The sequence below is a fragment of the Euprymna scolopes genome, chromosome 40 (assembly GCF_053919585.1).
Source record: "Euprymna scolopes isolate OS-2025 chromosome 40, ASM5391958v1, whole genome shotgun sequence".
NCBI classification, from domain to species: Eukaryota; Metazoa; Mollusca; class Cephalopoda; order Sepiida; family Sepiolidae; genus Euprymna; species Euprymna scolopes.
The window spans coordinates 12,494,504-12,509,503 of NC_136521.1; the positions used below are offsets into that span (position 1 = coordinate 12,494,504).

At 39.1% G+C, this 15,000-nt stretch overlaps 1 protein-coding gene across 1 annotated transcript in view; it reads left to right on the forward strand.

Annotated features, from left to right (window-relative positions):
• LOC145265370 (glutathione S-transferase-like) overlaps positions 1–15,000 on the forward strand; it is a 28,615-nt gene that overhangs the window by 1,697 nt on the left and 11,918 nt on the right. The window contains exons 2-3 of the mRNA XM_080121154.1: positions 11,356–11,448; positions 13,228–13,340. Of these exons, the coding sequence (XP_079977280.1) occupies positions 11,356–11,448; positions 13,228–13,340 (206 nt within the window). The remainder of the gene's footprint in view (positions 1–11,355; positions 11,449–13,227; positions 13,341–15,000) is intronic.

The window sequence follows — 15,000 nt, forward strand, 5'->3', positions numbered from 1 at the left end:
GTCTCATTTTGGACGGGGGCAGTGATGTGGTAAGGAGGGGATTGGGGGGCTTAGAGAATTTGTAGGTATGCAGCTTCAGTGTTCTTGGTTCTGTGTAGCGTTTCATGTTTTGTCTCTGTAGCAGTTTGTCTTGTCTGCGCTTGTGGTTCGTGTGTGTTAGTCTCCTCAATCAAGAGTTTTCCTTAATATTTCAGCTGTTTTCATTATTGTTGTTCGTTGTATTTTTCCAGTCATCCCTCTGATTCGAATTTCTCCCATTCTTTTTTCAAGTTTTTTCGGGATTGCTCCTAGTGCTCCTACTATTATAGATATTATTTTGATTTTCTTCATCTTCCATATCCCTTTCAGCTGTCTGGTTAGCTCCATGTATTTGCTCCGTTTCTCCTTTTCTTTGATATTCACCCTGTGGTCAGCTGGAACAGCAAAGTCTATGATTTGACAGGATTTTTTTTCTTGTTAACTATTACGACATCTGGTTTTATTGCTTGGATGGGTTTATCAGTTTGCATGTACATGTCCCATAGGATTTTGTGATTCTCGTTTTCAAGTACTGTTGCCGGCTTATGTTTGTACCACTTGTCTGTGCGTTCGAGATGCGGTTGTTTGCATAATTTCCAGTGTACTACCCTTCCCACTTGGTCGTGTCTGTTCTTATATTCCTTTTGGGCCAGTTTGCTGCATTCACTTACTATATGGTTTATCGTTTCGTCTCCTTGTCCACAGAGTCTGCATTTACTGTTTTCTTGTGTTTTATCTATCTTTTCTTTTGATGTGGTTGGTTATTATCGAGTTATCTAACAGTACATTTCATTTCTCTTTGGAATTCCCTCCCTTCTCTCAATTTCTCTGACTGTACTAACATGCAGAAATTTAAATGAAATGTGAACAAGCATCCTAATGCACAACTTCCCACTTAGAATGCCTGTATAGATCTGGTCCCTAATTCACAGTAGCCTCTGATGTCTTAATGGCAATGTCCCCTTTTTTTGCGTGAGGATTGAATAAAAATTTAAATAAAGAAATACTACTACTACTACTACTACTACTACTACTAATAATAATAATAATAATAATAATAATAATAATAATAAATATTGATGCAGAAAGCACAATAGAATTTCTGTGGAGTCACGCTTACAAACACAAAAGAAATAGGTACATAAGTAGAAAAGTAAATTTTATTGCCTTTGGTAACAGTTATTTGTTGACTACTCGTTTCTGTTTTCCCCCTTCTTATTGGGGGCACACCGTTTATTTTTTATTTATTTATTTATTTATTTTTTAGTACACATACGAATTTAAAAGATTTCCGGGCGTTCGGGCTAAAAACAGTAGTGTATGTTGTTGCTTAAACTCTGGAGGTCATTCTCCCAGGCATTATCTCTTCCTTTCAGGAATGGAGAGATTGGTTTATTTCCGGTCGCCCGATTCACTTCTGTCGACGTGTCTGATCTAAGTTATTTTTTATTTATCTTTATTTTTAGATCCACCCCTATCTAAGGAGCTTGACTCCCCACTATAAACTGACCTCGTGTCGAGTATTGCTGCGGACCATAATAGCCTATTATTAATAGCATTTGTTTATTATTAATAGGTAAATGTAATTATAGGATCTTTAAGCGTAACAGGCATTCCTAGGCATTATCTCCTCTTTTCGGTGAGCGACGGGAATGAGTTTACTGTTAGTCATATGAGACAACCAGTAACCACATACATGACAATATCCCAGCAGAATTATCCATTTTATTTTCGCATCCAATTCAAGATTCACCCCTTTTTATGGGGCAAGGGATAGCCGTGTGCTCCAAATTCAATTGACCTTGTGTCTGACTTTTCTTTTTGAGGGTGGCAGTTCAATAGAATGAAAGATCTCACATTTCACACATACCGACGTTTGAAGTTAAAAAAAAAAAAACTGTCCCTGGTATGCATTAATGTTAATTGAACTCTCTCTCTCTCTCGCTCTCGCTCTCCCACTATCTCAATTACATGAAATCTTTCTATCTCTTCCCTTCCATCACTTTTTTCATTTTCTCTTTCTTTCTCTCTATCACTCTTTCTATCCCCACCTCTCTTTTTTCCGCTCTTTCTCTCTATGTATGACTCTGACTCCATCTGTTTCTCTCTCTACTTGTCTTTCTATCTCTGTCTTTCTCTAGCTTTCTCTTCCTCTGTATTTTTCTCTCTTTCTCTATATCTTTATCTCTTTCTCTCTCTCTCTCTCTCTCTCTATATATATATATATATATATATATATATATATATATATATATATATATATATATATATATTGGGATATTTTGGCAGCAGTTTTTCATTCAAGCAAACATTAAATTATCAATACACACAGAGTGACTTTCGAACGAAAAGCACATACATTTAAGTACCTGCTCTGATATTATCCTCGGTCTGTGTATGAGAATTCCTTCGGGACTGAGACAATTTTCCTCCAGGACCGAGACTATTTGTATTCTCATTTAATTATTAACTAATATTAATTTTATTGATTTTTTTTATTATTGGCTCACCTGGAGCTTTCACACAAGTCAACAAACGATCTGATTGGAAACCTGTGGTATTCTCTGGAAGCTAAGTGACAACAAGTCTCCCCAGACGTCCAGCCCTCTCCACCTCCTTCGATAGCATTTGCAAATGAATTTGCATCATCGCAACAGCCGCTTACCATTGATTTCTCGCTGGTAGTGGCCATTGGTTTATACTGGAATTTGAGTGGCACTCAGCCTCCCCAAGGTCCCAGTTCTCTTTGCGCTTGTCCAGCCGAGGTCTGGTTGGCACTCGCTCCTCGGTCTTTCAGTCCTTATTGACCCTTCTCTGCCCTTTGGTATCATTTTGGGGGGGGGGTGATGAAACAATGGGGGGAATGCATGATGGGGGGTGTAGAACTTGTAAATATGCAGTTTCGGTGTTCTTCATTCCATGTAACGCTTATTCGTTATATTGTCTTGTATTATTCTCCGCATTCAAGGGGTTTCCTTAATATTTCAGTCGTTTTCATTATCGTTAGTCGTTGTACTTTTGCAGTTATTCCTCTGATTCCAATTTCTGACATTCTTTTTTCGAAGTTTTTCGGGATTGTTCCTAGTGCTCCTACTATTATCGGTACTATTTGGACTTTCTTCATCATTCAAATCCCTTTTAACTCTCTGGCTAGCTCTGTGTATTTGCTTTGTTTCTCCTTTTCTTTCATACTCACCCTGTGATCAGCTGGGACTGCAAAGTCCACGATTTGACAGGATTTTTCTTTCTTGTTAATTATTACGACATCTGGTCTTCTTGCTTGGATGGGTTTGTCCGTCTGTATGTCCATGTCCCATAGAATTTTGTGGTTCTCGTTTTCGAGTGCTGTTGCAGGTTTATGCTTGTACCATTTGTCTGTACGCTCAAAATGCAGTCGTTTACACAATTTCCAGTGTACCACCCTTCCCACTTGGTCATGCCTGTTTTTGTATTCCTTTTGGGCAAGTTTGCTGCATTCGCTTACTATATGGTTTATCGTTTCGTCTCTTTGTCCACAGAGTCTGCATTTGCTGTTTTCTTGTGTTTTATCGATCCTTGCTTTGATATGGTTGGTTCTTATCGAGTTATCTTGTGTTGCAGTTATTAGAGATTCAGTTTCTCGGTTTATATGTCCTTTTCGCATCCATGTCCAGGTGTTTTCATTATTCTCATCTTTTGTCATTCTTATGAATCTTCCGTGGAATTGTTTTTCTTCCCACTTCTCTTTTCTCGTTTTGTCGTTTGTCTCTCTGTTTTCTGTTTTGTTTTTTTCAGTGTCTCTCGCTGCCATAATTATTCTTTCAGTGTTTTGCATTATGTATTTTTCTAGTTCTTTTGTCGTGTCCTTCACACAGTCTTCTATAGAGATCAGTCCCCTCTCACCGTCTTTTCTTTTCACGTAGAGTCGATCAATATCGTCCTTTGGGTGTGGTGCATTATTCATGGTCATGAGTTTCCTGGTTTTCTGGTCGAATTGTCTCAGTTCTTCTTTTGTCCACCCTATAAACGGTCCAGAGTATCTTACCAGTGATACTGCCCATGTATTAATACCTTTTATTAGGTTTCTACTATATAATTTAGTTTCCAGGAGTTTTCTTGTTCTTCTGAGGAATTCATTTCCAACTTTCTCTTTCATTTCTGTTGCTCTGATGGTGTCCGCTTCCAGAATTCCCAAGTATTTATAGTCGCCTTGTTTCCCTAGTGCCCTCATTTCTGTTTGGTTGGGTAGTTCCATGCCTTCTGTCGTTTACAGTTTTCCCTTTCTTATAACTAGTTATGCGCACTTTTCCATTTCAAATTCCATTTGAATATCTTGGCTGAAGATTCTGGTAGTGTTAATTAGTACCTCTAGCTCCTTTTCGGTCCTTGTAAAAAGTTTCAGATCGTCCATGTACATCAGGTGGTTCATTTTTTCCTCTGTATTGGAGAACTTGTATCCGGCTTGGCACTTTCTCAGAATACTGTTCAAGGGCATCATGGCTATGATGAACAGTAGTGGTGATAGCGAGTCTCCTTGGAAGACTTTGTATGTTAATTTCTGTTATGTGTTGTCCATCAGCTGTCAATTCCAGTCTCCATGTTTTCATTGCATTTTCTATTACGTTCGATTTTCCGTATAATCTTTTTTATATCGACATCGAAAATATTAATGAAGGTTTCATCATTCTCACTGTAACGAGCGCTTTCCATCGTCCACGAATCGTCTTCAGGTGACGTCCTTTTTGATACGTCCAGTAATACTTTCAACACCTCTGTATATAAAAAAAAAAAACAACGACATAAATTCCAGCCTCCTGAACTTTACGAGTACCCACAAAGGTACAAAATAGCCATAATTAAATATCTATTAAATCGCACTAAAATAATATCATCCATAAAAAAAGCATTACTCATTGAAATAAAAAATAAACATTAAACAAGTACTCATCAACAATCATTTTCCTAATTACATTTTGGATGAACAAATAAAACGAATGCTACAATCCCTTGAAAACCCTAATAATAATATTAGCCAGCACCGTAATGCAAACTCCATTAATATATTTTATCAAAATCAAATGACACCGAACTTCAGAATCCAATAAAACGCAATTGAAAATATCGTTCGTAGATATTTGACGCCTATTGATAGCAACTCTAAAATTAAATTCATTTAGTACAAGAAGTTTAGAACACTAAAAACAACTCATCACCGGCTATAAAAACTTCTTTTTTTTTTACAAGGTGGTCACCACTTATCTAGGCCCGGAAGCCACTCAGGTATAAGGGTTATTGTAAGTACAGTACGTTAGTGTGGAGATTTAATAAAGTGTCTACTTAAGGGGGTGGTTTATCAGGAATTTGTTTACGTTGGACTTGAAGACATCCAGGTTGTAGTCCGATGCGAAGCAGGCAGACGGAACAGAGTTCCACAGGCGTGCACTTCTAAGAAAGAAGCTTTGTTCATGGAATCTACGTTTTGATTTAGACATAGATAAAGAGTGGGGAAAGTTTTTGACAGTGGATTCAGCTAGACGGGTGTTTTTCGTAAAAGATTGGCGAGGATGGACCAGAGATTGGAGTTCAAACGAGCACCTGCCATGGAAATAACGATAAAACAAAGATAGGCTTGCAACGTCTCTTCTGTGAGAGAGAGGTTTCAGGGAAGAGAAAAGGACATCCCCCACTAGGCCACGAAGTCTATTTTGTACTCTGTCAAGTCAGGATAGGCTGTTTTTTGCAGCTCCTTCCCAGATATGGCAGCAGTATTCCATCCTTGGACGTACTTGGTGTCTGTATGCGATCCTTTTGTGGGAGTGTTACTCTTTTGGAGGGCATCCCCCTTTCCACTTTCTTTTGGACCGACTCTTCTTGGTTGATATTTCTTCCGGGAACAACTTCCCTTTTGGGGAAGTCGGCCTTTTGGGGGGCATTGTCCTCTTTATTGACCTTTGGGGCATCTGCCTCTTCCTTGTTGGTGAGGTCCAAGCGATATTATCCTTCGTTCTCCTGATTTGCTCTCCTTTTGGGGGAGCAGCCCTCCTGGGGAGCACTGTCCTCTTTATTGTCCTTTGCCTCTTCGCCTCTTCTTTTTTTGTGGTCAGAGTGGGATGCCCCGTCCGACATTTGTTTTTCTCTCCTTCGGGAGGAGTCGCCTTCGTTGGGAGCTGCTGGTATGTTTCCCCTCTTCAGAAGTGGGGGAGGGCGTCCATTATCGATTATTTGTCCGGGCGGTACATCCCATTGTTTGTTGGTGTTTTTGCTCATCCTTATGGGGAGTCATCTTTTGGAGTAGCAGTTGTTTCCGTTGTGGCCCTCGGGCTGAGGGCATCTATAGTGGTGGTCCCCGGGCTGGGGGTGTCTGTTGGTTTTCGTCTTGAATATTACCAAAACGAGTGACGTGGAGACGGCATCCATAGTAGGGGGGGGGGGAATTTGGCACCAAAAAGAAGTGACGCCAAAAGGTAAGAGGGGGCGATAGAACTGAGAGAGTGAGTGGGGAGTTAACAGGAGTGAAGAGAGAAAGAGTGTCCAACCCTCCCTTGCGAGAAGGTCGTAATTATAAGCTCAGACCTTCCTTTGCAGTGAGGAGTAGAGAAAGATAGATCAAAGTTGGTTGGTGTGTGACACGGTCAGGCGTCTTGATTCTGAATGATGGTCACTGTTAGATAATGATGGTCACTGTTAGATAGTGCGGCCCGAAAAGCGGAATTGGCGCTGGTGGAAACATGCAAAATAAGGTCCATCTTTCTTAATTTAAACAAAAAACACTCACGTCTAAAAATAAAAATCAGATGAACAATACATGGAATGTCTCGGTCGATATTCGATCCTTCTATGTCAACGAAATCGATTATCTAGCAGATCGAGTTACGCTTACGTGTAGGTCGGAGTCTCTGGGCGAACGTGACAGAAATCATAAAAAACCGTGCACATTTTAGTAAGGGGGTAGTCGGCCGGCGGTACTGGTGAAAGACAATCACCTCGAGTTGAGTAATCCGCGTCCTTTGGTCCCATCCTTAGAATCGAGACGCCTGGCAGTGTTGATTGCCCCGCCCCCGGTTCTTTTCTACATATAACAAGCGTTGTTGTTTTTTTTGTGACGTTATCATCATCACCAACACCACACGACAAAACGTCTTAGGTGGGGCTAAGGTGTCGCCAGCAATGCAAAGGTCGAGAAAATGTCAGTGTACCCTGGACCCAAAAGCGTTCCTAATATATCACTGACGAAAGCAGCTCTCGTGCAAAGATCTTATTGCAGATACTACATTTTGAGTTATATATTTTTTATTTACTCTGAAAAGTTTACGACAAAGCAGTAATAAACAAAAAATTAGACACAAGGCCAATAAAAAATGGGGGAGTGGGGGTGTCTATAGTCATCGTCGTCCATGTACCTTTGCTAGTCTATGCTTGATCCTAGCTAAAGTTCTCATTCACCACAATACCTCAAGTACACCGGGGGTCATCCTACCTAAGATTCACAAATCATATCGTGTGTGTGTGTGAAAGGTTGGCGATCCCTAATAAGGGATCTCCTTGTCACATACGAGTTAGTCCTCTATCACGGACCCAATGTGACCTGTGCTCGTCCTTTGCAGGGGATCCTTTGCAAGGTATCTCAGCATAGTAGCACCCGTCAATTGATTTGGTCGGTATAACTTTCATCTTTGGGTTGATAGGCGTCGATCTGTCACACTGGAAAGAAGCAACCTCATGCACACAAAAGAAAGACACGACTCAGTTATCTATTCTACTGGTTAATTCAAGATAGATATACACAATATATACTTATATACAATTGCCCATAGTTTATCAGACTCCACTGAACCAAAAAAAAACAACATTGATTGGTTCCTCTCTCTCTCTCTCTCTCTCTTTCTCTCTCTCTCTCTCTCTCTCTCTCTCTCAAGATAGCGGTGAAGGATGCGGGGAAGAGAGGTGGGGTGCGACCCTTCGATGGTATTAGATTCTCTCAGAAATCTCAGTTCGACTCGATTGTCGATTTCGGCATGTAGACTCGTATTGAGGTGATGGGTAGGCCGGCCCACTGCCTGGACCAATTGCAACTAATTACGTCACCTCAGTGGAAGACCCATCTTCCTAGGTTTGCACCTGCGATACTGCAAACTCTCTCAGGCCCCGAAAGGTCAAACTCATAACCTCAATTTCCGTTACCTCTTCTCAAAGTGACAGGAAGCTGTTTGTTTTATAAAACAATGGAATTTATATGTCGATTTCATAAAATAAATCAAATCTTTCTTTCAGCATGGTTTGGTTGCTGTCGCCCGGGCATGCAACAGTCCTTAATGAATAAAACAATCGTATCTGACCGGCATTTTCTAATGTTTCGGGAGTCTCAGCCTCTACCCCCCCCCCAGTGGGGAGCCTAATCGCTCCCTGGGACGGTCATGTTACATGCGTGGGCATTCTGTCTTTTTTTTTCTTTGTTTTTAATAAAAAATAAAATAAATCCAGGTAGGGGTTTGGTTAAGAGTCTACACTACATCCTCTTCCTCGGGTGCTCAATACGGAACCTGTCGACCAGATCACATCTAACCATCAGATCAGCCAGGCTAGTTTCGCATCTCTCCAACCCTCTAGCTTCGCCTCCTATCTTATCTATACTGGAGTCAAGGATGGCATTCCAATCCTCCATTACAACTACATGCTTTGGACCTGCGATAAAAGCGCAGAGATTGCAGAAGAAGGAGACCCTCTCCCAAGCGGTGCTAGGTATATGAACTGCAACGACCCAAACCACACTTTTTGATAGCAACATCAGCCACAACTACCTGCCTGCATCATCCCTATGAAGAACGTTTATCATCGTGGACAGGGTGTGTTTCACCAACGGGGAGACGCCCTTTCCCCGTGGGCTCCCATATGCTGAAAAGACATTGTAGCCTCTCGACAGCACCTGAGAATGCACTGATAAAAAGAAGTGCATCTCCTGCAGCACGGCCACATTCACTCCCAGGGACAGGAGGTCTCTAGGGACATTAGCCACTCGGTTTGAGGACCTCAAGCCTCTCGCATTCATACTTGCCAAATTAAGAGCCATGATTAATTACTCACCTATTTAGTGTCGCCCACGTTCCAAAGTCCTCCGATGTAATGCGCTATGCTTAGTGTTGTCAGCTTCCGTGTGTTTTGTTGTCTGCTGTGTGCAATACCACCGACATCCAGCGGGTAGGTTAGTTAAAGCGCCCAGTACAGTGACGGGTGTATCAGGATTGGGACTCTTCCCTTGCATTGGGTAGAAAGTTCCCCTAGGAAAGGGTCATTGTCTTTAACTAATTCCGTTCCCAGAATTGCCTCCCTCGCAGCCTTTACTATTAGCCAAACCGAGTTTTGCGGCCAGCAGGCAACTTAATGAAGATTGTTACGAGGGGGGCATCTGAGAAGTTGTTGCAGGATTCTGTGTCTTTGGCCCCTATCTGTCGTTAGTCCAGCAATGGCTTCAAATTTCTTCTCTGCCAGAGCGGGAGGTTTGTACCGACGAACAGAGGTCAATTTTGCATATGTCCTCCCACGATTTTGATGTTTCTTTTTGTATGGCAAGAGAGAGATGCTGACTGGCTTTTCCTCTCCCCTAGTTTTTTTCGGTTGGGGAGAAGTGGTTGGTGTGTGGGTGCCAGTGTTTGATTTGGGTGCAGTGTGGGTTTGGGTACCAGTGCTGGTGGTGGGACCAGAGCTTGCAGAATGTGCGCCAGTATCAATGTTCTGGGAGTGGGTTTTGGTGGTGTGTGTGGTGCTGTTGTTGGGTGTTTGGGAGGGTGCATGCACACGGTGGGCAGTGAACACATCCTCACCATGTTTTATTCTGCTGCTGCTGATGCATCTGCTACTGCTGCGTCTGCTGCTGCTTGGGTCTCTGCTGCGGCTGCTGCTGCATTAGCTGCTGCGGCTGCTGCTGTCTCTGCTACTGGGGTTGCTGCTGTGGCTGCTGCCACTGTGGTTTCCGGCTTCGTTTTCTGTTGTATCAACAGCTACTGCTGTGGCTGAGTTTATTTCTGTGGCTGTTGCTTTTCTTTGCCACTGCAGCTCCTGTTGAGCTGGTGGTGAGACTGCAGCGGAAGTTTTTCCGCTTTCAGCTTACCACTGTACGCCACCCCTTTTTGGCCTCCCCTTAGGGTTTGGTTGCCGACGGGTTTGGTGTTGGTGTTGGTATTGACTTTAGTGGTGGAGTGTCTGCAGCTTTAGTGGCTTGTGGTAATTATTTATTGATTACTATATTGTCCAATTGACTACTACTCTTAATCCTTATCCTTGAGTGGTCTCTGGGCCTTGATAAGTGGTTATGCCTATGTAAAAAAAGTTGCAGTTGCAAGTCGACTGTTGGCTAAATTTTGGGGTCAATTCCTGGCTATGTGCTGCTGTTTCTGGCAAAACCAGCATTGTGGACAGTAGCCTTCTACGATCACCGTCATGTTCCATTCGTGGTTCACGAGCACAGCCAGAATTCCCTGAAAACCTTCCTTGGTCAGTCTTATAGCCACCACGTAGTCCACCGTTTGGTATCCATTTGAGGATCTTACAGGTTCCATCTGTTCTACTTCTTCAAACTTGATGAGGTAAGCGCCCAGGTATTCGACGTCTTGCTCGGAGGGCGTGTTGTATATGCGGATCCTGGTTCTTCTCCATACCTGATATTCGAGGAGCAGCTTGAATTTTCCACGTTTCATCTCCTTTTCAGAGAGTTGTTCGGCATCTTACCTGATGGGGAGGAGCATGTACCACATTGATAACGCCTACGACAAAAAAAAAAGAAGAAATGTTCAATTTTTTAAAAATGTCTGCCACTACTTCCTTCTTAAGTCCTATAAGGCTGTTTTCCCGCATGTTGGAAGTCACCAGTTACAGCACCCTATCAGCTACGGCCTCCCAGGAGCCCGAAATCCGTTCATTACTATATATTGGATCCAATATAATCGATTATATAAATATCACCTGTCTGTTTAAATGTATGTATGTATGTATGTATGTATGTATGTGTGTGTGTCAGGTCATGTCATATGCTACTGGTACCATGTAACCCAGTACTACCTACCTTTTTTTTTTTTTTTTTTGCTCAGCACACACCTCTAAACACCCGGGCAACGCCGGACACCCACTAATAAATACAAAATCTGCATTAATAAAAATATCATATTTAAGCGTATTTTACGGGCGCTATATATATATATATATATATATATATATATATATATATATATATATATATATATATATATATATATATTTCTACTTGTTTTATAAATTGTTTTCTATAACAATGACTTATACTGTGATTTCTTTCTAAGCCAACATTTTTTTGTTTTTTTTTTGTTTTGTTTTTTTGTCTACGTCTAGCTGTGCGCAGTTTGGCAATGCCTGTACTTGAAATGGAGGAGGGCCAATTGTCGCAGAGTATGGCGATCGCCCGTTATTTAGCCCGAGAATTCTGTAAGTTATTTTCCAATTTTTTACAATTTTGTGTGTAGGAAAATCTTTGTTGTTGATGAATAGAAATCGACTGAATATGATTCGTTTCTTTTCTTAAAGGACCGAAAATTAAAATAAAATATAATCAGCTAAATATGTATATAAATTTGTGAAATTCATGGTAGTGTTTTCCATGTTAGAAACGTTGATTGAATTTGTGTTTTAAATTGAAATACGTATGAAATACGTTTGAAAGCCGAATTACAACGCATTATCATTAAAATAAACAAGTATTTACAATAATTATATTTCGGAGTTATACACCTTCGTTGTTATGTGTGGTATTGTTTTCGAAATGCCGGAAGAGTGAGTTTGGCAACACAATTTGAAATTCAGGATAGTATTTTCCGTGTTACTCTGAATTTCAAATCCTGTTGCCAAACGCATTTTTCCGGCGTTTCAAAAACAACACCACAGATAACATCACGCGGACTCTTGATTAACTGTTTTTCTAAAACTTAACATTATGGAGAGGAAAATATATATATATATATATATAACATTCTGGCGCAGGAATATAACTCCCAAATATATTCATCTTAAACAAGTAAATACATGTTTATTTTCATAATATTGCGCTGTAATTCGGCTTTCAAACGTATTTTATCAGTATTTCAATTTAAAATAAATAAGTGAATTTACATATTTCTGTAATTGATTCTCTGGACTACCGTTTCCGTCTTGAGTATTATTCACACAACATTTCGGTCGACCTTCTTCGGGTTGATTTTGTCGAACTCGGGAATCTTTCTTTCGAATCTTCTGGAATAAAGCAAGACCTAAAATAGAAAAGCATAATTTAGTAATGCAACACTGATTAATAGAAACATGAACACGTAAAAGGTAATGGAATATCAATAAATTTGATTGGTTATCTAGCTAGACTAAACACCACGTGCATAGTATGTACACCAGCGTTTTCGATTGGAAACAGATCAAGTTTTCCATTGCAATCAAATCTCTCTCGGCTATCCAGTTCATTTTAGTCTTCCTGTAACAAAGCACGGATGGCTATATGCAAATGCATGCGAAATGGCGTCACTGGTAAAGAAAAAATATGAAAAAGAAGAAAGAGGGTGATCACGGGAGAGACGAAAATAACGTTCGAGATCACGTTAGAGACATGAATGACGCTCGAGAAGAGAATCACGTGAGTGAGGTCAGGGCCGTAATATTGAGGAAATAAATATCGTTATTACAAAGAAAAAGCGAGTTGAAGTTCTTTTCTATTCTTTGTATACTTTGCGACTGAGGTTACAACGTGTTGGTTCCCGGACAATGTTACATTTCTCTCGTTTTTCTATCGGGGGTACATCGAAGCACTTGATTCTCCGATGTTAATCTTAGGGTATATCCGAGCCAGCCTAGACATCGTTTGCAGATACGACCTGCTAGTTCTTAGTAATTCGATGACCATTTGATCTCTAGAATTCTTCTAAAGCACTTGGAATCAAACATATCTAATTTCTTCTCTTGGCTGCTTTTGCGGTGCCAAATTTTTATTTCCATATAGCAGTGTTGACAAGACGTTGCTGCTATAAAACCTTAATTTAGCATTTTTTTTTTTTATTCCATCTTGCTGAGTTGGTTAAATCTTGCACTTCAACTAGTAGTTCATAATGTCTTCCTTGCTTATGGAGATTCCTAATTAGGTGATGTCGTCAGCAATAACTATAGTTGGGAGTTGGAAGTCAGGCTAATCCAGCACTTCAATTAAAATCATTGTTCTTTTGATTTCAGCCATGGCTGGCAAAACCTCATTCGAGATGGCTCAGGTTGATGAAATTACCGAGGGTTTTCAAGATATTTTCAACGATCTGATAAAAATGAAATTTGCTCCGGAAGCTGCAAAGGTACATCATCATCATCATCATAATCATGATCATCATCATAATAATGATTATTATTATTATTATTATTATTAGTAGTAGTAGTAGTAGTAGTAGTAGTAGTAGTAGTACATATATATATATATATACATATATATATATATATATATATAAGGTTGTGAGGGTTTTTTGAAGCATGGAAAACGAGGTTACTTTTTGTATTTAATATTTCAAGCTGACCTCCGCTCTTGGTCACAAAAAAGTATCGACGTGAAAAAGAAAAAGAAACCCGTTGAAAGAACTGGAGATTTGTAGCGTGGACAGCGTACATTCCTTGCAATCATGTTCGAAAAAGTTCACGTGAATTATTTTAGTCGTTCGTGGAAGTAGATTGTGCTTTTTAATGGTTTCTTTTAATGTTGTAAAAGCGATTAATTGAAACGGCAAAAAATGAGACGCAATTGATTTCAATATGTATACTGGAATAGAAATGAAATTGTTAAATGGTAAAAATAATGTAATTAATAGTTATGAATAATAATAATAATAATAATAATAATAATAATAATAATAATAATAATAATAATAATAATAAAATCAATAAAATTAATATTAGTTAATAATTAAATGAGAATACAAATAGTCTCGGTCCTGAACGAAAATTGTCTCTGTCCCGAAGGAATTCTCATACACAGACCGAGGGTAATATCAGAGCAGGTACTTAAATGCGTGTGCTTTTGACTCAAAAGTCACTCTGTGTGTATTGATAATAATGACAATATTTATAAAATATTATTATTAATAATAATAATAATAATAATAATAGTATATATAATAATAATAGTATAAATAATAATAATAATAATAATAATAATAGTATAAATAATAATAATATTTTTATTTAAACCATAGACCAATAGTAGCTTTTACATAAAAAAAACATGTGCATAAGTGTACAGATATATATATATGCATGCACAATTAACATCCATATATACGCATACATACCAATGCACAGTCATATTCAACGACCATATGTATATAATATATGCACCCCTCATACATATAATACATATATAAATAATAATATGCATGAACAGAAATGCCCGCATGCACACACATGCACGCATATATATCCATACACATGTATATGCATACAATGACATGCACTGGTCCATGCATGCATACGTGCACCCGTATGCATACATCCATGCATGCACACATACCCATATGTGCACATGTACACACATACCATATATACATATAAGCACATAAACGTAAATATATATATATAAATATATATATATACATACATATAGAATATACAAATACACATACACATAAATACATATATATACACATACATATACAAATATATAAGCATAAAACAAAATACAAGAGCATGTAAGGCAGCACAAAGATGTGCGCATCAACATAATTAAGCATTACATGGACAGGAATGTACATACAGACATATGTACACACACACACACACACACACACACACATATATATATATATATATATATATAAACAATATACAACCATATATATACAGATATATGTATACACATCCCCATATAAAGACATACATACATATATAGGCGCATATGCACATACTTATATAGTCAAACACGAATATCAATTACTATTTAAAAACATGTATAAAATAAAGTGAGTGAAT